Here is a 23,975-nt window from a genome sequence, read left to right on the forward strand (position 1 = left end):
GTACTACCGGTTTTTGTAATACTTCTTGTTATAATTGGTGCCACGGATTTGGCGTTAAGCTGATTAATTTTGTAGTTAAAAGGCATCGATGTTTTACTCGTTTTGTTTAATAAAAATGCGCAAACAAATTCGCAGCGTCCAGGTTTCAATTGGGGGTAATTCGTAATAACTGCGGAAAATTCCATGAAAGTTTAGGATGAAGCCTTTCTATGTTTGTCAGTTTTAGATACTTTAGATTTAGCTTCGTGGGTTCCTTTCGTATAGTGTTTTGGCTAGCAAAACTTTATCCAAAATTCGAGATATCTCTCTTTCCATTCCCGGGGTTAAACGTGCTTCGTTTAAGGTCTTAACTTCTAATTTGAATCTAACTTGGCGGGCGGGGGAGAGGGGGGGGGAGGGCTGTGGAATTCACACGAAATTAATGAAACACCTTCAAACTACACTGCATGGTTCAATCGTGCGTTCACTTATTTATTTGTTTATTTATTTATTTATTTATTTATTTATTTATTTATTTATTCATTTATTTATTTATTTACAGATTCGCCCAACACTTGGGCGCAAAAAAAAAAAAAAAAAAAAACAGGGCACGGAGTCCTCAGCTTGGTTACACACCTGACCCACCCCTTAAACATTTTGAACATTTTCTACATACCCGGTAAAAACCTAACCTTATAAATATGGTATAATAGTTCTAGAGGCCTTCAAAACATCAACATGACACAATTCCATCCGACATTCGTTATATGCCAGGAAACTAAAATTCTATTTCAACTATTATTTTACTCATCACATGATCCTCAATACACACGTTCAGTGTGTTGCTTCTTGTATTCCTTATTTTTTGTTTTTGGTTGTTGTTGAAGTCGTCGTAAAATTCATCTTGCGAGACTACCTTCGAAAATCAGAAATGGTGACAAGAATTCGATCAAACGTGATATTGTGATTTATGTATTCCGAGATGTACAACTCTGCAGGGTTGCCTGGAAAAGCAGTAGGGTAGCAATGAAAAATCAACAGAAACAATGGACCCCAACCCTGAAACAATAGAGCTGAGTGATTTACAGGTCCAGGGGCGACCTACACCGTTTGCAAGGTCTTACATGGTTGATCGAAACAACAAAAGAACGAAAACAGAACAATGCTCCCAGCCCTAAAAAAATGCAGCTGCAGATTATCAGGGTCCGGTGAAAATAGAGCTTTTGAAAGGTGCAGGTCTACTGCAGATCTAACGAAATTAGAGGTTCTGAAGATCTGCGTACTGAACTCTCTTGCCAGATAACTCCTGTATGCTTTACTCTGGGCTATACAATGCTTTCCCTGTTAACAACACCCAGAAATTGGAGAATGAATAGATATCGCGAAGCAAATCTTTCAAACAGCATCAGATTGCGTTGGTGTTTTTGATTGGTGTTTGAATAACGTAAATCTGGTGGGTGTGACAAATGGAGACCGAGGTTCGGATTCTCGTCAACAAACCATATTTCCACATGGTTTGTTATATCTTGTTTTCTTCCTAGTGATGATCCTATGTTAAAATATGGCTGATTCACTTTGTGTGAATATTCCTTGGTGCCTCTTTTATGTAGGGTGTCATTGTGGTCCCCTGTACATACTGTATTTTGTTAGATTTTTACTTCGTACCGACACTGAAACATGTTTGTCAGTTGGAAATCCAACAGTACCATTCCAAAATATTCAGGACTAAATCGTGGCAATTTATATTGCAGCAAAATAAGCAGGCAGCCAAGAATTGTTGTACTGCCTACACGAAAACCTTGTTATCCAGTTCGGTAGTTTCAAGTCTCTTCTTCAAGGATCGTCTTAAAACCTAGCTTCTAGGTTAAGTTGTTTCGGAAACATTACGTCCCTTTAAACAAGAATGCTGTCTCGTCTAATGCTTGCTTTCCTGGTGAGAGGCAAGGGCGGACGAGAGGAAGCTACTTGCTTTAAAGGTATCGGAGGTTCTTGGGATACCTGGCACGCGCAAGGCGACTTGGGTAATGGCGGAGTGTTCGACTCAAACACGAAACTGTTCCGATCGCATATTTGAAGTCGGTTAGGGGAGCGCTGATAACCGCTGTCCGAATTGTTGGAAATGACCGTGGAGTCGGTTTGGCTGGTTCTGCACGCTAGCACAGTGGGCAGGCTCTCGTAATCCACCTCAAAACTTCGTTTCTTTCTGGGAATCTTGAGCTGTGCCTGGGCCAGATTGTAATACAGCGAGAATGTGCTACCAATCACTGATGCAGACGTGGACAGAATAATAATGCCGCAAATTGAAGCGATACCGCCGATAATCTTCCCTGCAAATGATGCCGGGACAATGTCGCCGTAGCCTACGGTTGTCATGGTGATAATCCCCCACCACATTGAGTTTGGTAGTGAGTGGAACTTGGACCGAGATTTTCCTGTGCCCCAGTTTGTCTCGGCGTACAGAGCGAGGCTGGAGAAGATAACGACAGGAATGAGGAGAATCAAGAGCAGAAGAACCAGCTGATGCCGGCTTGCCTTCACTGTCTTGCCAAGAATCTGTAAATCGTACAACAGCTTGAAGAAGCGAAAGATTCGTACCACTCGAGTTGTATTTAGCACTTCAATCAGCGTCGTGCGCTCAAACATGAGAAGAAGGTAGAGTGGTATGATTACCAACAAGTCAATCCAGTTTTGCAGCTTCTTTGCAAATTGAATCTTACTCGGGCAGAACACCAGGCGCAGCAGGAATTCCAAGGTGAACCATCCCGTGCAAACCGAGTCTATGATCGTTAGCACATCCATGGGAGTCTGGGAACCAACATACTCTGTCGTTGTTTTGGTTGCTGAAAAGAGACAAAAAATCCTTATCACCACGGAAGAGCAAATACGTCTTATTTCGAGAATGTTTTAAGGTAGATCTCGAACCCACTATCCACAATTCCCTCTAGAAGTCAATTAGCCTTGATTAATGGAATATGACCTCAATTTTTGAGTGTCTGGATCAATCCTAAATCCTTCTAATTTTGTCATAGTTCCAAACGTTTGGAACTGAGACAAAATTAGAAGGATTTGTATGTAGTCATCGGGGCATAACAGGCTAATATCTCGCCCTCAAATTACAATAAGATGCTGATTTTTGGCAAGTAGGCATTTTTCATCAAGCTCTTTCCGAATAAACTAACAAATCCCATAATTTCATAAATTTGGTTTTTGTGACGTCATCACTTTAGGACTGTAATGGTCAGCACCAAAGAAGTTGACCACCGCTGACCAAAAAACACGCGCAGGCTTTCGGAACGAGAATACACTTACTGTAATTCATTTGTGTTAAGTTCGTCCTTGGATGAGTCACATTGCGCGTGACGGTCACCGCTCTTTCTCCTTTGAAAAACTCAACGGTCCATAGACAGATTGTGAAGATAGATGTAACAATGAAGGCCAAGGATACCCAGGCAAATACCTATGACAACGGCATATTAAAAAAACGTAACAGTTAGTGGAGCGAAATAAGAAGTGCTACTTTGCTAGATTAGCTACTAACCACGGTGAAAATACATGTCCTGTTTTCAGGGTCCTTAGTGCGTAAGTCTGTAGTTGACTGCATTCTTTAACTTGCCGATTTGTGGTAACAACAGTCTTTAATGCATTGCTTATACGTTTATCCGAGTTTTTTAAAAAGATGGCCGATGAAAAGGTAAGCGCTTTTCGTGAAACGACACTGAATCACGGGTTTTATGGCCACAATAAGGTTGAGAATGATGAAAAAGGGGAGAGAGGGGGGAAAGGACTATACAACGTTTTGGTTTTTATATTGGCAACTTTAGAGATTTATGAACGATAAGAAACCATTCGCAAGTTACTGTCAAAGAAGCATGACTTGCGCGTATCCGTTTTTTAAAGTCTAGTCAGACGTATATTTGCATCTTCTGTCCTTAACAAACAATAAGTTTTTCAGTTTTTTGAAACGGTTTTCTCTCCTCTTTTACGCACCACAAATATAAAAACAAAAACTGCACATTAATCAGTAGATGTAGTTGTAAATATGAATATACAGTCTGCTAAATTAACCGCGCAAGCTACATAATAGCGATTCTCAAAACGACAATTTCACTTCCAAAACATTCTGAATACGCAAATAGTTCCTCAAGAATTCTGGGTTCTTAATATCTTAAGCCCCATCCACACCAACAAAACATGTTTAATTAAACCAGGTTTAACAAAATGGAAATTAATTGGTAACAGAAAGCTAAACCATTGGCTTTGACATAGGATTCAAGAAAACTTGGACTTATGCTTTCATTTGTGCTAAATTTGTAGTCAACAAAAATCCGAAAGAAGGTTTTATGAAGGAAACAATTTTAAGCTGTGTTTAACTAAACAGCTTTTAAACGTGTTTAAGCCTTGGTGTGAATGGGGCATTACAGTTGTCATAAACATAAATTAATATATAAGTTAATAAATTATTATTAATTATTAAATTCAAACCAGGTAAAAGATATATCTTTGTGGATTAAGAAATTTATGGATGGTCTAACATCTCCCTGTCTAGACCGTAGGCTATATCATTGCCACTAGGACAAATTCATAGACTCACATGCGATGTATACGTGAACTAACGCTGTGTGCGTAATCTTAACTATATCACAAACGATACACAGACCAAATGGTAAAAACCATACCTTTGCGGTTGACGAAGAATATGGATCATCTAGGATCTCCCAAACTATAGGCTGATGTCTCTGCCACCACGACAAATTCGGATCGTTGTAAAATCGTTCGCGTCCGGGTTCATTGTCATCGTTTTCATATTTTGGCCTGAAATCCAAAGCCTTTAAATTTTCTTGTGCGTCTCTATGTTTTGTGTAATTTGGCCAACAGCAAGACTCCATCTGCTGCTCATCTAACCCCCAGTAAGCGAGCTCTTGTTCGAATAAAGGACCGCAAATATTGCGAGGGCAATGCAGCTTGCCTGTTTGTAAATAGTTCAAGACTTGCGCAAAAACACCAGGATGACGGTCAAAAAAATATTCCCCCGATTCGGGATCGTAATCCAGTTTTGCGCGATTGTCCAGAATCCTGGCTAGAGGAATATCTGGTATATTTTTCAGTGTGCTAATGTACGGCTCGAAAAGCTTGCCGCCGACATTAATAAGGACTCGATCTCTGAGATCTTTCTTCGTACTGAAGGTTTCGCGTCGATTAGTGTCCCGTCTGTCGAGCGGAGACATCTTCGCTCCTGCTTTCACAGTCGATACAACTCAGGACGTCAAGACCATTTGTAATTACAGATCGTAAGCGTGAATTTTTCGAAAAAGAAACACAAATTTCCTCGCTCTATTCAAATGTATTTTTTTTCTTTCATCCGGGTCTTATTTCGACATTTGCACCTGTCTTCTTGTTGCCTAGCAACAGATTGACAAGGAACTGGCGCTGTCAAATTATAATCGTTAAATCATTTTGCGATGGCTTCGGCATAAATTACTTTTTTCATTTTGTTTACTTGAAATTAAGAGGGCAATTGGTTTGAAATAGAAGAAAAAATGAATTTAAGAATGATATTTTGCTGGATTTCTCTGCGCACATTTTAAGGGGAATTTTTGGCTGTATTAAAAAAAATCGAGTCGAAAGCAATTTAACCGATTCGAAACAATCGGTTAAATTGTAATTTAACCTGAGTCGAAAGCGATTCAGTGTCCGTCTAAAGTGCTTATATCATTGTGAAAATGCGATTGAAATTTGAGCGGAAAAAGAACTCCTTTGAAATATTCATATAACCATCAAAGCGGTAGACATTTAAGTAGAAACGTGCTCCATATTGAATTAATATCCATGTTGTCTTTAAAGTCAACATCACTATTGCAGGTGTTTCGTTGTGAGGGTTGACAGTAATTACTTTCTTCTGATTTCGGAGCATGCGCAAATTGAATAAACCTGTGAACTACCATAATGCAAACGCAAGCGAACAAACAAGCATAAACGATAGCGGACAAAAACATGAACTACCATAGCAGGAACGCAAATGAGAGCGAACAGACACGTACTACCATAACAAACTCTAACGCAAGCAAACAAACGCGTGTGTTAACACATAACACAAATGCGAACGCAAGCAAACAAACACGTGAACCAACATAACATGAACGTAAACGCACTGAAGGGAACAAACACGTGAAATTCCATAACGTAAACGCAAGAAATGGTGCTATTTTTACTTTTCCTTGCGTTTTCTTGCGATTGGGTTCTGCTTGTATTTGGAATTCTCTCACGTGTGAACGTCAGTAACGCAAAGCGGAAGCGTAAGAAACTGAACCTTGACATTGCTGTCCGCCATATTAAACAACCATTCAAAATGCGCATGCGTGCATGAGATTCCTTCCGCTTGCGTGTGTACCTGCGTTACGCGCGAACATCACTTGAACCAGCTGATAAAAAAAAAATAAAAATAAATCACTTTATTTAAGTGTCAATTTCTTGAGCGCAGAGCACTAATTGGGGACACTTTCCAAATCGAATTGGAATTTAGAAGTGTTAGTTTGTGAGGAGAGGGGAAAACCGGAGTACCCGGAGAAAAACCTCTCGGAGCAAAGACGAGAACCAACAACAAACTCAACTCACATATGACGCTGTGTCCGGGAATTGAATCCGGGCCACATTGGTGGGAGGCGAGTGCTCTCATCACTGCGCCATCCCTGCTCCCCATAGTTGATAGTTGAGTTCCTGTAAATTTTTAAGAATAACTCTAGACAACAAAAACACCACTTTTTTGTAAAAAATCAGTGCATATATTCTTATAATTATTATTTTAAATAAAGCAAACGTTTCATGTCTGCTACCGTATTACTGCACACAAGTTTTTCTTTGGTGTTGAACACCTCATAAATATGCTTTGTACCAAAAAATGTCCATCTATTTACAAAAGAAGTGGGCTACAACTTCCTCAGTCATTCGGTTATTAATTAGATTAAACTTTGTTGCCATTAAATTTCTGTCGAGTTTGGCTTAGACTTTCTCAAAAGCCCTCTCTGTTATACAAGATGACTCACAGAGGGTATTTTTTTTGAGTAAAAATCGTTCTCATAATCCTGATATGTAATATAATGTTTTGACACCCGGAACCTAATTTTCCGTCTTTCTAAAAATAAAATACATAAATAAATTAATTAAAATCTACAACCCCACCCTCGCACAAATTTTTGAATGTGACGCATAATATTTTACGCTAAACAGCATTTCGGTAAATGAACGAGCTTGTTTGAAAAGCTAAACAAGCTAACAAACCTGTTTCATAACTGTACTAACAGCATCACAAGTAAGTGTAGCTAATTATTGAAATGGCCACAAAGAAGGATTTCATCCGCAAGCCAATCTACAGTAAAACATAGTTATAGCCGCACAAGAACGCACGGAATGGTCGCATTTTAGAATTTCATTCACTCACAGACTCAAAATTTGGAACCACCTTGTAAAAGCATAATAAACAGCACCACAGGAAAGTATTGCTCAGTAGCTTTCATTTGAATGGTCACACTTTAGGATTTCACCCATAGTTTCAAAGGTTAGAGCAACCTTGTACAGCATAATAAACAGCACTACAGGAAAGTACTGCCAGTGAGTAGTAGCTCACACTTTAGGATTTCATCCACAGACTCAAAGGTTAGAGCAACCTTGTACAGCATAATAAACAGCACCACAGGAAAGTACTACTCAGTAGCTCATACTTTCATTTCATCCGCGGGTTCAAAAGCTGGAACCACCTTGAAACCATGAATCACACCAAAGGCCAGTAAATCATAACATAAAAAAAACTTCTCAATTGGCACTTTCAATGCTCAAACTTTAGGATTTTGTCCTTAAAATGTTTTAAAGTCAAGCAGTAAAAGGATGAAATCCCAGGGCCAGTTCTTTTTTCGAAAATACGCTTTATATATTGTCATTAATTTATAAGGAAAGAAAAAAAATTCCTCAACATGTGGTCCTGGACATGTTAAGAATATTGCATGCATACCTATAGAGCAAAAATATTTCTACAATTTATTCCATCGTTTTTATATAAATTTGTTAGTTAAGCAAATTTCCTTCTGCAAATGCTAAAAGCGGCTGCTGACTATTGGTATGTGACGTTCACCCTACCAGTGCCCCTTGGGTATGTGGCATTCACACACTCATAACCTTGTTAGAAGGTTGTAGGGTTTACACGCGAGTCGTGTTTTGAATGACATCTCTTTTCGGTGTTCTAACCACTGAACACAACTGCGGCTCTCCTCCGTCCCCAGCGTCCAGTGAACTATTGCTCTTTACCGACGTTGAAGCTAATGTGGGTCTCGTTTCTTTTATTTCTTGAGAGCGCCTATCCACGGAGTAGGAGTTTTGTGCACTCAATCTTTCTTTAGCGTTTCTAGAAATTCCATTAGATGATGTCCTACAAAGCCTGTCATCGGACCTCACAAGGGGTGAGATCGGTAGCGCATTACCACTCTTCCCGCCAATAGCGTTCCTCCTTTTGGAAGGTGGTGTCTCATTGTACGAAAGTTCGCTTTTCGACCTCAAACGAGATTCCACATCAAGTGTTTCTTTCTGTTTCTTGTTGTCGCTTAAATTTTCGGATGATCTCCACGTCGGTGCCTGAGCCGGGCTCTCTTCATCATAGTCTTTACTGGAATCAAAAGTCACACCTCTTAAACTAACATGTGTAGCTGACACAGGACGTGATTTTACTTCCTCTTCTGGTGTTTGTTCTCTCTTTCCAGTGTTGCTTTTATGCTCTGATATGTTTGACTCGTAAGATGATTCGTGCGTCCCTCCGTCTTTTTCTTGCGGGGAGGTAACACTCGGAGATTTCCCTGGGATTCCACTTTCCCCTGGGCTATCCCCGTCGGTGGTCGTATAATAGCTGTCCCCTTCTCTCTCGTGGGAAGACATCTCACCGTTTCCGCGATTAGCAAGACGCTTACTCCCTCCTCTTCTTCTTCTTCGCTGACTTGATCTTCTCACGGGTGGGGAGGGTGCGGGTGAAATTGCCATTCGGCGATGAGAAGGAGCCGTGATGTGAAGCATGACGTCACTCGCTCCTCGGAGACCGCTGGATATATCCATTCCGCTCCCCGTGGGCGGAGATGAAAACAATTCTTCGGCGCTTTTCTTCGCTGTCGACGTTTCTTTCATTTCGACCGAAGTGTCAGATTCCTCTTTGGGTATAGGCAATGGTAAAACGGCTTCTCGACGAACCGACCGACAACGAGGAGTTATCGATGGATTCCGAAGACTCTTACGCCGGCTACCTAAGTATTCTTCGCGCGGGCTTGGATTACTGACCCCATCTTCAGTGCTAGAGTTCCCCTCGTTGTTGTATAAAGTTGACTCTGAGACAAGGGCACCAGCAGCACCCAACAAAAGAGGCGTTTTCTTCTTTTTAGGAAGTTTCAACTGCGCCTGCGCGTGAGAGTAAAACAAAGTAAAGTTGCTGCCGATCACAGACACCGGTAATGCGACGATAAGTACTCCCACGCATGCGCAGACTGTGCCGATAATCTTTCCGAGGGGAGACTTTGGGTAAACGTCACCATATCCCACCGTCGTCATGGTGATTACTGCCCACCAGAAGGATTCTGGGATGCTTTCAAAGTCGTTATTCGGTATTTTCTAAAGGAAAGCAACAAGAAAAGTTGAGATTGTTTCTTTTACATTCACCTGGGAGAGAGTGCTGGCATCGGTGCGTCTACCTTCTCCCTTATGGAAGGTAAGTAAGGTAATGATAACCTAATCCATGAACACAATCAAGATTACTACAGAAAATCATATTTCGTTAGGTCTGCTGAACTATGGAACTCTTTGCCATCGGAGATTAAAACAGCCAACAATTCGTGAAGTAATATATATCAAACACGAGAAGGTGGGTTTCATAAGATATTCAAACACTGAGAAGTAGGTGAGCGACTTCGAGGTGTTTGGATATCTGATGAAACACACTTTCGAGTGTTTGGTATGGCTTCTCAATTGATTAATAATTTTTGGAGAAATTCAGAGTTAAATTTGGCAAAATTTTATGGTAACTAGGAACACATATCCAAACCACAGTTACAGTACTGATTTTCTTTGCTTTCTCTTGATGAATAATTAATGAGTTTGAGAACTATGTTTAAAACTAGTCTTCTCTTATTCTATCTGTCTGAGCGAGAAACTTACAGTCCTCCGTTTTTTGATGATTGTAATTGATTTTAACATATATTGTAACACATATTTTCTACTGTTTGTACTTTTACATTATCTTGCCTTGAGGAAGTTAGGTTGCAATTGGAACGAAAGTTCTGTTCCTTTCTCCTCTCAACACCCCCCCCCCCCCCTTATATACGCTTGGTTTATATGCTATCAGTCAATATGCCGAATTTTGTTATTATCTCTCGTTATCATGGTAGTTGTTGTAGCGAATGCATTAATCTAAACTAAACAAACTAAAACGAGGGTATTACCTTTTCGGCGAAATAAACTAGCGTTGAGAAAATCACCATCGGGATCAACAGAATGAGAACAAGCAAGAAGAGCTCCCGGGCGCTGGCCCTCAGTGTGTGCCCAATCACTTGCATTCCACTCATGGTCCGGAAAAACCGGAATAACCGGAAAATCCTGATCAACCGGAGAACGAAGAGAAACGTGACGGTGTCGCTGACATCTGGCGCAAAATTGATGTACAGGGGAATTACAGACGTAATGTCGACCCAAGTCATAAAGGTTTTGAAAAAGTCTCTCAATGAAGGACACGTGCAAAGCCTGGCTAGAAAATCTGCAGTAAACCACACTAGGTAGAAATATTCCATGCCTTTAAAAATTCCTTGGTATTTTTTTTCAAGTGCATTAATGGACTCCAGACAAAAGGTGGCCACTGATAAGACTATAACTATCAAGGACACAAAGGCGAAGATCTGAAACAGAAAGAAGGACACTCCTTAATTTTTTGTTCGGGTAAGAACGGCGCCTACTATAATAAAAAAGTATTTTTGTGTGGTTTATGACTATGCGGGGAAAGTAGATCTTAGAAAGGGCTATTGAAATCCAAAAAGAAAATTGGGGGTAACCACGCATTTTTTAGAGATAATTAAGCAATAATTCTGTCTAAAAAACAGTAAAATACAAAGCAATGTAAAGCGGGTTTTTTTTTCCAATTGAAGCTTTTTTATCTCGGAAAAATGCATGGCTACCACAATTTTTTTTTTTGGATACTAAGAGCACTTGCTAAGTTCTGCTTTCTCCGCACAGTTTTAAACCGCGCAAAAATATCCCTGTATTAGTAGGTACCACCCATAGGAAACCCGAGCATCTCGAGATGCGCAGAACGTATGCGCAGTAACAAAAGTAGGCACCGTCCTTACCTAAGTCCTTTTCTATGTAGTAATGGAATCAGCGTGGCTGAGTGGTTAGGGCACCGGACTTGTAATCCTTAGGACCCGGGTTCACGTCCCTTTCTGGCCACTTAGATCGGATTAAATGGTAGCCCCGTTTTTCAAATCAAGACCACGCTATGTAAATAGCCAACTGGCCTGCCTCCCCCCAATTGCGGTTTTTAACAAATGTTATGTTTAGTTTGTAGTATTTCTTCCAGCAAGTTGAATAGTGTCTCCAATTAGCACTGTAGTGCTAAATACTTCGACTCTTAAAGGGGAAGTATCACGCAAATTTGCTCTCATTTCAAAACCTAAAAATGTTTGTCTGTCAGCAGAAACAATGAAATAATTGTCAAGTTTCTTATAAATTATCACCCCAGTGCAATAAAACTGTCGATTCGTGCCTCTGGCCAGAGACAGAGTAGGCCGGTATTGATTGAAACTTGAAAAATGTTAGGCTAATGTTTTTAAGTTCTCGCATTTTTTGTTTCCAAATGCGCTAGAACAGATCACGAGTTGTTCCTTTCAAGAATTGAGTTGATTTCTTTCCTCTCGTCATTCTAGAATTATTTGGTAGCTGATTGAAGGTCTTATTTCATTATTTTTAACAAAAGATATCAAAAACCACATGATACTTCCCCTTTAAATAAAGTTTTTTTTATAATTATTTTATTTTATTGTTTTTTAGGCTTCATGCAAGAATGGTGGTCAATGATCATTTTCTCCATTCTGAAGATTTTAAAGTTTGAAAAAAAACAAGTCAGGTACGGTGCGTCTTTTTTGTTTGCTTAGTGCGGAGAAGTTCTGCGTCACGAAATTGAGATTTCTGTAAGGGTGGTTCCTCCACCACTTATGTCCAGAAATGCACCTAACCCTGAATTTGGGTACTTCTTATAAAACAGGCTTTTTTGTCGTTTTTTATGACTTCATGTTTGACAGAATTATGTGTGTTTTTGTGAGAATTAAGGTTAGGGGACACCTTGTGATGTCTGTGATACGTACAGTTCATGAATCTCATTAGCGTGCATTTCTGGACATATCTCTCCTAATACATATAGATGTATTGGTGTGGTGCATGACTATGAGGGAAAAGCAGAGCTATTGGAATAAAAAAAAATGGTGATAGCCACGCACTTTGCAGCGATAATTTAAACGGGAAGTGTCATGGGATTTTTTACCTCTTGTTAAAAATAGTGAAATAACGCCTTCACTTAGCTACAAATTGAATTGAACAACGAGAGCAGACAAATCAGCTCAATTCTTGTACGGAACAACACGTGTTCTAGCGCATTTTGGAAACAAAATGCGTGAACTTGAAAAATGTTAGACTAAGATTTTTCAAGTTTCAATCCATTCTGACCTACTCTGTCTCTGACCAGAGGTACTAATCGACACATTTATTGCACTGGAGTGATAATTTATAACAAAACTAGGCAGTTATTTCTTTGTTTCTGTTGACAGACAAACATTTTTGGGTTTTGAAATGACATCAGATTCGCGTGATACTTCCCCTTTAACTTACATAAGTAATAATAATAATAAAAAAGTAAAATGTTTAATCTCCTAACACATAAGGAAAAAATTACTGTTGTGGAACTCGTGGTCAACCACGGGACTTCACCACGGGGGCTTTGCGTGTCATATACACGCAATCATGTGGTTGGCTTTCCTTGAGCATTCGTGTGGATTCGTTATTCCCAAGGGAGAAAGTTCGCTGCAATATCGGTTTATTTCGTACGGTTTTGTTTGTGACGTTTCAAGGTAGAGGTGATAAGGTTTTAGCTTGAATAAAGTTTAAAATTCTGATCAACTCGGTTTCGTGACGGAGTCTTACCGTACCCAAACAGTGTCTGCGCAATAGAACCATCATTTTGTTCGTTTATCGAGGATTTCAGAATTAGCAGTATTTGAAGCTGTAGGTTAAATTAAGGGGGCGGATTGTAAAAGGGCAACGTGTCTCTGTGGCTATATTTCACTATCAGTAAACAAAAACGTGCACATGTTTTGATCAAAAAACCACTGAGTCACGTCTCTCAAGGCATCCTTCGAGCAGAGCCAATGGCCAATGGCCAATGGCCTTTAGAGTCATTAATAGGATTTAAGTATTTTAAAGCACCCTACCACCCTCAAAATTATTGTTGTATTCGAATTTTCTGACGTATTTCCGTGATAATTAAATTTCACCATGGGCAAAAACTCCCAGGATCTGCTTGAGTTACAAATTTGTTTGTTTAGCGTGATTCATTGTGCAGCCTAGGCCATTTTAGTCCTAATTTAGGAGAGCCAAATGAAACCTAAAAAATTGCAGTGAATTTTATCCACCGTGTCGGCCTAATTTTGGAGCTAAAATAGATCTTTTGAATCAACAATGCACCGTACAACCGCGAGGTGTCATCCGTGCCAAGATTATTTAGAATTATTGCAGCTTTATTGTGTTTGCTTTCCTTTTGCTCGACACCAAGAACACGACCAAAAGAAGAGCGGGCTCTGGGAACGAGATTAGTCGTATATGAAGTCAGAGTCAACTCAGCGCATGCGCACTGCATTGGCTATGAGTTCACGGACCATTTTTAAAAGATGTCTCATTGCTAAATTTACTAAAAATTTTTAAAAGTTGAGTCACTGCTGGATTTGGTACAATCTTTTAAAAGTTGTGTCATTGCTAAATTAAGTACAATTTTTTAGAAGTTGTCTCTTTGCGGAATTTTGTAGAATTTTCTTAAAATACCGTGTCTTCTCCGATTATGTTCCAAGAACAATTTATATGTACTTAAGCATAAACGGCAATACTCTTATTGTAACCTTGATTTTCAGGTTTCATTCATACCTTTACCAAAAAAGTTATTCTTTAATCAAATCTCTAATTGGGAGAAAAAATTTCTCGATTCCCCGAGGCTTATAGTTCCAAATAAGGTCAACTTAAATCGATATCAGTCGTATTATACGGAGAAATGCAATCACTTTAAATGCGATAAAACAACATGTGTACTCTGTTGGTCAGCTGGCAGTGCAATAACAATTCCACAGTGGAATTGGTGTTAGAAAGGTTTCTGTTCTGAGTTTGTTCACAGTAAAAGCGATAGGACAAGATATTTGTGGCATTAGGTGTTTCTCAGCTTGTATTCATTAATAATGCAAAGAAATAGCTAGCCCATATTAACTGGCTTTGTTTATGTCTTATGTGGTTTTATCAATAAAACATAAGCTTATTGTCTCTTTTCATGTTTCCATATCAGTATGAAAAAAAAAAAAGAATACAACCAATTATTATCAACAACAGTTACTCAAGTTGATAGACTAAAATTAAACGCAAGGACCAAAAATTTCCACTTCTGTGCGTTTTGTTTCATCCGAAATATCAGTCAATTGGAAATGTGGTGTTGTGTTTTAAGACTTCTTTCACATATACCACTCATCAACATTCAAATCCAGTATATTTTCCCATGAACCTAGTTTAAAGGCCTTAGCTCCCACAAGTCTCCTGTAGCTCAGTGATAGAGCATCCGAACTAGTAATCAGAAGGTCTCAGGTTTGGCTCCTGTTAGGAGAAATCGGGTTTTCCTTTTCCGAGTATAACTGTGTCACTGAGTGAAAACAAAATACCCCTATAATCATTCGATAGACCTGTAAAGATCGAATGGTAAGCTTGAAATTGCAGAGAATGTTTTATTTACTTTTAAATTATAATCAGTTCCTTAAAGTGTCTCTGGGATTTTGCTGCATCTCCTCAAATATTTCAGTGAAGAAGGACAAACTGTTATCAGTGCGTATTTTAGTGATTTCTTTAAAAAAACACAGGAGGAACTTGGTTGCAATACACTGATTTCCATCCAAGGCATCTACAGCCAAAGATAATTAAAACTAGTTCCTGTTCACTAGTAGAGTTGTTGTTTACAAATTAAACTGAACCATTATTTTTAATGTTATCATTGATAATTTTTTTTTTCTATTCAAAGTCAAACCTAATATGGGTGCCACTGCCCCTTTTAAAAAATACAATTCTATTACTAAAGTAATGTTAATACCGTATACTAATAACATTAATACTAATGAATGAGTAGAATAACTGGATTATAAAAGAAAAAATGCTATTCTGAACGAGGGGTAAAATCTTGGTAATTCTGTTGATTCTGCTCCAAGGAGCAGAATGACTGGATGACGACGTTCTAACCATTCTAGAATGAGAATAGGTAACACAAAGCTAGACAAAACGCCTTCCAACGCCATTCCAATAAACCTGCCCTTAGACGTATCAAGTTGTTCTGATTTTCCTGTTGTTTATTGCTTAGCACGTGGAAAACAATATTACATGTAAGACAAGCTGGAACTTTGTCCGTGCGTGAAGCTTATCTACCTCCGCGCTAGGAACGTCATACGTGTAGCTCCTTTGCTTGGTCAAAGAACACGTTTAGCTTGCACAGTATACCCAATTTATGGCCATATAAAATAAATTAAATGTATACACGAAGTTAAATACACATAGGTAAATTGAAACAATAGCAGAACCTGTTCAAGAGGCGGGAACATGACTTACGCTAATATTTTGTTTGTTTTGGATAGCGTCCGAGTTTAGTTAGTAGTGTGGTAAAACACCTCAAAGAATTCTAAACCTCTCAGTGGAAAATCTGTCAAAATTTCTGTTCCCATTTTAAACTGGCACGAAAATAAGGCATCGGTTTATTGGGAATTGAGAGTCAAAACACACTTAACACCAGCATATTAAGCTTGCCTTGACTGTAATGATAATTGTCCGTAATGACACCAATGTCGTTTTCTATAATTCACTCAGGACCTTTAAGCATTTAATAAGTTTATTTCGCGTTGATATTAAATTTCATTTTATACTTGGACACGATGCAGAAGAAAATTAAAATGAGTCGAATATGATTAAAACTGGCTACTTATAGAAAGTTCAGAATCATTTCAAAGGGTGTCACAGTTGGCTATAAAATTTTAGCGAAATTTAAAGTAACAAATGGCTTATCTACGTCTATAAGGATCGTGAGGGAATAATATTTGTAATATATGTTTATGAATTTAAACAAATTGAATAGTTGAGCATTTATAATTTTTTTGGTGCATCGATTCCTAATTGATGTCCGCTCTGTCTCTGTTTTTAATCTGTTTTATCGTTTAATTTTTTCGGCTTTTTATGCAAATGTAACATTAAGTTTGCGAAATGGAAAATGCAATGTAAATTGGAAGAGTTGTTTTGGAAATATACAATAGCACATAAAAATGTGAAATATAAAAATGTTCTTGTAATCTCCGGCTTGGAAATGTTTTTGGATTAGTTTCCAACGATTTAAATCAAGGTAGCATTTATTGAGCTACAGAAAATATAATAGTAAGTCCGACTGCAGTAGCGAGAATTGTTATGTTTCAATGTGAAATATATGACAAAAGAAACACAGAAATGTCTTTAGCAAACTGGCTTCAAGTTGAAATTATTTATCATTTTCTTAGCTCGCGCAAGCCGAAAGAATATGGCTGAACGGCTGAAAATTATTCAATTTTAGTCCGTCGGTTGCTAAAACAAAAATATTCATTCATTTTAATATTCAAAACGTTTAACCTCGTAGATCAAAACTGATTATTTCAATACGAAAACCACAACTTTGCTTAACACGTAGAGTCAGTCACGGATTGAAAGAAAAAAAAAATGACTTGTTTTTAGTGTAAATTATTTTTCAGGAAAACGCCTCTGTTTTGGCGCTTTCTTGATGATGTTTTGTCCGGCTTCCTCAATTACTGGCGGCAGAGAGAAATTCTTAATCAAAATGTTAAATGTCAAGAGGGAACAACAACGAATCAAATAGGCAATCTTTCAGAACATCTAATAACATGAGAATATAACAACTTGTTAACTGTTGTCAAGCATAGAGTGCTTGGTTACCAAACAGCACACGCTTCGTGTCAGCCATTTGACCTGCTGGGCGGTATTAATGTTTACAACATTACTGAAGGTTGTGTTTCATTGCAGGAAACGGTAGACGATGCCACTGCTCGTAATATGAAAATATAAAGGCAATCACGCTTATAAGAATAAAAACATCACTTTTCGCTAGAGAAATTAAGTTGATCGCTTTGAGAACGTGTTCGAGCGATAATAACAAAATGCCAACTTGTGTTGTTATGGCGTCAGTTCAGTGTTAGCCGACCAACGCAAAGTTGAAACTTCAAAATCTGCCCACTCAACATAGTCAAAATGCCAAATAGCTTTTAGTAATTTGCATACGTAAGAGATAAGACAATGCGAGCCAAAATTTGACGCGAATAGAAAATCCCCTTTAAAAGTTTACTTCGACTCGTAGTTTACCTGCAATCAACATTCGCACTCAAACAGCAAGCGTAGAGACTACTACTGTACTATCGGTTGATATCGCTTCCGTTTTTCATTTAAAAAGTGTTCAATTCAATCTATTATTTTTAAATTAAACACTTCCTCGGGTAACACTAGAACACAACTCGAAGTGAAAAACGAGCAAATCTCGACATATTCTTTACAAAGCTTCTCGCTGCGTAAAATTGCTTTTAAAAAAGTTTATTGAGATATTTGTTTTTCATTTGCATCTGGCGGAGCAGTATTTAATTGCACTCCTTACCTGGGCATATTTTGAAGAATAAGGTTTTTCCAACATTGCCCAAATCTCCTTTTTCCATTTAGTCCTGCTGGAAACCTTTGGACGAACTCGAAACGCACCACTTTCGTTCTCCGATTCTTCCATGCTTTTCTGTAGTCCTTCAAAAGCTTTGAGCGTCGCTTGAGCATCTCTGTGCTGTGTAAAATTACTCCAGCAACACGGCTCCATTTGAAGCTCCTCAATTCCCCAAAATTTCAGCTCTTCCTCAAACAGCGGCCCGCAGACATCGCTCGGGCAATGAAGTTTCCCAGTCCTATAGTAGTTAATAATATTCATAAACACCCCTGGATGGCGATCAAAAAAATATTCGTTGTTTTCCGGATCGTAATCAGCCTGTTTGGAGGCATTTTCGGCAATCCAAGCTAGCCTCGAGTCTGGCACCACTCTAAGAGTGCTTAAATAAGTTTCATGGCGGTAGCCGCCTACATTAATTATGACTCGATCCTTCGCTACTCCACGCGCTTGTATCGAGTCTTCGAAGTTTGATTCCGATTTCGCTCTTGGTAAAATTCCCGGCTCCAGTAACATGACTGTGTAGTGGTTCACACAAGCGCTTCAGTTGGATAAAGCACTTTCAACGGGTTATCAACTGAATCAAATTATTTCAAGCCAAAAGTGCCAGTTCCGAATTTGTATTCACAGCTTATAGGTTACACTCGGTAGTACAGTCGCTTAAAGCGGCATGCCACCTGTTTGGCTACAAGTGCATGTAATAACCATGTATTTGCATTTTTTCCACGAAAAATCCTCCTCGTGCTGTCGAGCGTTGCACTTGAAGCTCTAACCTTATCTCTTACGAGGCATGAAATCTCGCATCCATCAAATAACAGCTAGATATCACATCTTGACTTGCAGGTAATATTAGTATATCTAAGACGAGACTTCGAAGTGTTCTGGTAAATTTATAAATACCGCAAAGTTTGCTCTACGTTGAAAATCAATATTTAAATACAATGAAGCGTGCCATTAGCCAATCATAATCCAGCGCCCGTCACTCGAATGAAAGGCTCGAAATCTGCAATATTCTATGCTTGATTATTGTCGACATATCCGTGTCAAAACAGTCCTTTAACAAGCGTTAGGACTTTACGAGAATTAAACGCGTTATCGCAGGAAAACTGAGAATCGTATATTAAACCATTAATGAAGATGTTCGCTTAAATAGGCCCGGAATACTTTACGTGTGATTGAATATGCGGAAGAAGCGCTAGCCGTCGAGTCTGTATACTATTGCTTTAAATTTTCGTGTTTGTATAAGCAACGGGCGAGATAAGATGCGGACAGAAAATATTCCTGTTTTGGCCTAAATGCGGCTTTTGGCGTTCATCAGTGATGAAAAGTCGAAATAGTCCTAGAACAATAAAAATTGGCAAAAAATAATAATGACTGAAAAGAAAGAAAGAAAGCAACAGCCGTGTTGCTAGGGTGCAGATTTTTGTGATGACAGTGAAGTATAATTTATCTTTCAACTCGAACACCTCGGTATTGATATGTAGCGGGATAAGACAGGCATGTTGTCCTGGAAACCTAGAACTTTACCTTGAAAGAATTCGCAATTTATTCTCGATGGCCGACAAAAAAAAAACTTGGCAAAAACGCAAATGGATTTTCAATCGTTTTGGCTAGCAAATTTTAATCTTGGCTAGTGAACGTAACTGATTATATAAGGGTTTTGCTTAGTTTAGGGTAAAAAGAGAACGATGATAAACTTTGTATGGCATGAATACCGCGGTAGACAGAACGATTGTTTTCAGAGGAACAGGAAGCCGGGACGTTAGGTAACAATTTTAACTAATATTATGAAGCGAGAGGACAGGAATCTTCATTTGTCAAATCAGCTAAAGAGGGAAAACATATCAAACCAGGCAGACTAAATTTATGTTTTTTGATTACGATCTTCTTTATAAATTTTCACATATTTAGGAAACATCGTGAAGTTTCTATGAAGACGAAAAAGGTAAACAAATCACTGCAATAATTCTCCTTTAAAGCAAGATGTAGCTATTGTTATTATTTTAAAAAGCGATTTGAATTGTACTTCTGTTGAGAAAATCCTCGAAATATGTCGTGAAATTGCTGTCAATACCCGCGCGACGCAAATTCATAACTCTTGCAAATAACATACTTTCGTGACTGTCAGGTTTCAAATTAAGTTGAACATCTTTTTTCTTTTTTAATTAAGCGATGGTCCTTCATTTTGGGCCTGTACAGTGAATCCGCTTAAGTAGTTGAAAGATGAAGCTACCAATGTTAAACTTCAAATGCGCTATCTTTAATTATGGCTGTATGCTCTCGTCGCATCCATGTTGTTTTGTCTTACTTAAAGGAAACAATAAATACCCTTGATATGCTTATATCACCTCGGTGTCTGAATGAGACGACCGAGTCATAATTTACCACTGAAAGTAATTGAACGTTATTTCCTGCTCAGAAGCAAGCCCTTTTGTGTACATTTTGTTGATTACAGACAGCAGGAGGTAAATATACGAAGATTAATATAATTTCACTTCAACGCGAGTAACATAGCCTGGAAATCACCGTGTTCGATAATCGATTTCATGGTGTCAGGGCTTCAGATAAGCCGTACGTGACCTGGGAACTAGAGTGCCATTTTATTGCAAATCTCGTACCGTACAGAATCCACGGACTCTTTATTTAGCGGAGGATCTCCCGCGAGATTGGACAAATCACAGCTGCGTTCGACTGGCCAGGTAAAAAAATTGTTGATTAATATCTTACAAACTCAGGCTTTCTTGGGCGACAAACAACTTCAACATGAATTTCTTACTAATCATGTTTTCATCATGGTTCGTCCTCGACCTACATTCTTATCTTTTCATATGTTAATGCCGCCATCGTGGCTCCACTACAAACTGCATATTTGAATTTCAGTGAGTACAAGTGAGGGATAAATAAACTCTGCGTCCTCTTTCCCCACTTGTTCGGGTGCAGTGTTGTACAGCAGAACCCCTCTAACGCGAACTCGGTTAACTCGAACTCCCCGCTAACTCGAACAAAATCCGATTTCTCCAGGTTTCGACCAAATTTTTCATTCATTTACTATCGGCAAACTCGAACCCTCCGTTAACTCGAACTAATTTTATTTTCCTTTGGCTAAAATTTACTCCGATACTGACTCGAACTCTATTCTAGAAACGTCGTTTGGCAAACCTCAAAATGTTAGGGCACGCCGATCTATTGACGTGCCATAATCTTTAATCTTTAATGATAACTTGATTGTAATATGTGGAAATCTGGCCCAGGTTCTTCTCAAAGAGTGGATAACGTTATCCAGCGATAAATCGCTATCCAGTAGAAAAAAAATGTACTCCAACTAGTACATTTTATTTGCTAGATAAAATTCTCCACTCTTTGAACAACTGGGGCCTAAACAAGATCTCAGCTAAATCCCAAACTAAGCGTTCTTATCGAAGGGCTCTTATTAAAGTTTGAAGTTTGAAGTTTATTTGCCTTTCTTTCTAATATATTTAGAGGGGAAGTAAGAAGTATCACGCCAATTTGATATCATTTCAAAACCCCCAAAACGTTTGTCTGTAGACAGAAACAAAACAAAAAATGTCTAGTTTTGTTATAAATTATCACTCCAGTGCAATAAAAATGTCGATTAGTGCCTCTGGTCAGAGACAGAGTAGGTCGGAATGGATTGAAACTTGAAAAATGTTAGGCTAATGTTTTTCAAGTTCTCGCATTTTTGTTTCCAAAATTCGGTAGAACAGATCACGAGTTGTTCATTTCAAGAATTGGGTTGATATCTATCCTCTCGTTCTAACATTATTTTGTAGTTAAGTAAAGGTCTTATTTCACCTTTTATAACAAAATGGGTCAAAACACCATGACACTTCCCTATTAAAGCAAACGTATTGCACCAAGGTGACCCTTGATTGTGAAAAAATGATAAAAACACAATATTTTATTAATTATTAAAAGGATACTTGAAATTCAACATCAACTCCTCTAACTCGACGAACTATTTCTTGTTTCCTTTGGGAATTCAAGTTAGCGAGATTCAAGTGTCATAGTCGTTGTGTGGTTTCTAGTAACTGCTGTAAATCAAATGAATTGATGGGAGGTTAGAAACTGCAGGGACTTTAACTTTCCTGCTTCAAAATTTGTTGGAAAACATGGTAATAATATTTCATTATCGAACAAAACAAGATTTTGTTATCGCCTATTTTCGCACACTTAACGTCGTACACTTCACCTCTGCTTTCTGACGTTAGCAGTGATGTTAGCGACAACCCTATGACGTCATAGAGTGATTCAAAATGGCGGCGCGAGGGAAATTTAAAAGTGAAAACGGACGATAACGATTTCCGATTTTTAACACACTAAAAAGTTATCTCCACTTTTCAATTAAGCTTTGGAATTACTTTTACGGCAAAAGGCAGAAATGACCATGGCCAAATGATCATGTTTATCCTACATTTGCCTCTCGTTCTTTTCACTTTCTCATTAAAATTGAGTAGTTCTGCGTTAACAATTAAAGCTAGAATTGTCCTCATTGTTTTAAAGAAAACGTGAGCGCAAATCTCACGTTGGAGATTTGCTGTAAACAAGATTCTAGTTTTGTCCATTATTTAGAAAAAAAAAAATTAACGCCAGTCAACTTGTCGGTTTCCTTTAAGTATCGGCATGTGGCAAACTTTGTCGCCTAAATCGGAAAAGGGAATGCAGAAGGGGAGTGATGATCAGATGATAGATCAGAGAATTAACTCTGCAGTATATAATTTAAAAAAAGAGCAAGGCTGATTTCACGGTCAGGGAAGTATATTTTCCAAAGGCACGGCCTTTCTTCTTCGGGGTATGTTTGAGCATGTTTGTTTGTTTGTTTGGGTATGTTTGTTTAACTCTGCAGTGTATGTTAAAGTGTTAACTGAACCCATGAATCTTCAACTGAGCATTAGCCCTTGTAAGGAAATGGGAGATCGCACGAGACAGTTCTAAGAAACACTAATCTTGGAATCTGCTATAGGAAACGGCAGAGTAAAAGATGGATAGTATACAATTGCAAAAGCTGGTGAGATCAGTTTAACTACACAAAACCTTATGTAATCAGTTCCATTTTATTTACTTTTGAGGGACTAAAATTCACCCTCGTTCTATCTAGCATTGCATTGCAATAATCATCGATACGACAAAGGTATCAGTTATTTCGCTTGCTATTTAAAAACTAGCATGCTGCCATCTAGGTCTGTTTTAAAATAATCAGCTACTCTCGGAACACAACACTACATTTAACTTCTGTTTATAAAACAGTGATCCACAGAAACCATGGTTCCATTCTCTCAAGACTAGAAAAAGATCCAAATTTCATCTTGTAAAATATTTTAAAACAATCAGTACGACATGAAGGTGCTTGTTGATTGAATGGTTACAAGTGCAAAACTGAAACCCTTTGCATGGGGTGGGGTGGGGATTTTCCCTTCCCTCCCTTCCCCATCCCACCACGCTCTCCGAAGTCAAAACTCGCGCTTTTAACCATTCAAACAAAAAACTGTCCTACAAAACTGCCACGGCGCAGTGTTGTCCTAAAAATGAAACTGGTATTTGTTATTTAAAAGTGAACAGACTGCGTCTCAACTGAAAGACTCACTCAGCCTACCCCTCTCCCTCCCCCCCCCCCCCTTCCCCACCCCAATTCCAACCTGAGAGCCTGGAATTTAAAATCCATTTCAATTATAAGAGACTTCAAAATCAGCGGTAAAGAAAGCCCGCGAACTGAAAACTACGTTTACAGCAATCTCGTACCCAGAGTCCTCAGGCTCTTTGGCCAGCGGTTGGTCGCCAGGAGAGTCTCTCCTGTCGACCAACCGCTAGCCAAGGAGCCTGAGGACTCTTGGTACGAGATTGCGTATACAGTGAAACCTCGCCTGGCGACCACACTGTAACTTCAATCACCTCGCTTTTGCGACTGTGATTTCGTGGTCTGAAGGCTGCGGACAAACTGCAATCTCACGCA

At 38.7% G+C, this 23,975-nt stretch overlaps 2 protein-coding genes across 2 annotated transcripts; both read right to left on the bottom strand.

Annotated features, from left to right (window-relative positions):
• Positions 1-516: 516 nt before the first annotated feature.
• Positions 517-5,434, bottom strand: LOC146475325 (potassium voltage-gated channel protein Shaw-like). Its single transcript, XM_085115719.1, has 3 exons — positions 4,656-5,434; positions 3,289-3,436; positions 517-2,819 (listed from the first exon to the last, which is right to left on the bottom strand). The coding sequence occupies exons 1-3, from the start codon at positions 5,202-5,204 to the stop codon at positions 1,873-1,875; spliced, it is 1,644 nt and encodes a 547-aa protein (XP_084971845.1). The 5' UTR covers positions 5,205-5,434; the 3' UTR covers positions 517-1,872.
• A 2,093-nt stretch (positions 5,435-7,527) lies between these two features.
• LOC146475326 (uncharacterized) lies at positions 7,528-18,911 on the bottom strand. Its single transcript, XM_085115733.1, has 3 exons — positions 17,957-18,911; positions 10,443-10,892; positions 7,528-9,615 (listed from the first exon to the last, which is right to left on the bottom strand). The coding sequence occupies exons 1-3, from the start codon at positions 18,521-18,523 to the stop codon at positions 8,167-8,169; spliced, it is 2,466 nt and encodes an 821-aa protein (XP_084971859.1). The 5' UTR covers positions 18,524-18,911; the 3' UTR covers positions 7,528-8,166.
• Between the last annotated feature and the right edge of the window lie 5,064 nt (positions 18,912-23,975).

Source organism: Pavona decussata, unplaced genomic scaffold (genome assembly GCF_977016875.1).
Source record: "Pavona decussata unplaced genomic scaffold, jaPavDecu1.1 SCAFFOLD_84, whole genome shotgun sequence".
Classification (NCBI taxonomy): Eukaryota; Metazoa; Cnidaria; class Anthozoa; order Scleractinia; family Agariciidae; genus Pavona; species Pavona decussata.

Coding starts and splice junctions, on each gene's coding strand:
- LOC146475325 (XM_085115719.1), bottom strand. CDS start 5,204: ATGTCTCCGCTCGACAGACGGGACACTAATCGACGCGAAACCTTCAGT. Junction 3,437..4,655: donor ATTCTTCGTCAACCGCAAAG/GTATGGTTTTTA, acceptor CCGTTGTCATAG/GTATTTGCCTGGGTATCCTT. Junction 2,820..3,288: donor CTTAACACAAATGAATTACA/GTAAGTGTATTC, acceptor GTCTCTTTTCAG/CAACCAAAACAACGACAGAG.
- LOC146475326 (XM_085115733.1), bottom strand. CDS start 18,523: ATGTTACTGGAGCCGGGAATTTTACCAAGAGCGAAATCGGAATCAAAC. Junction 10,893..17,956: donor ATTCTTCAAAATATGCCCAG/GTAAGGAGTGCA, acceptor TTTCTGTTTCAG/ATCTTCGCCTTTGTGTCCTT. Junction 9,616..10,442: donor TAGTTTATTTCGCCGAAAAG/GTAATACCCTCG, acceptor GCTTTCCTTTAG/AAAATACCGAATAACGACTT.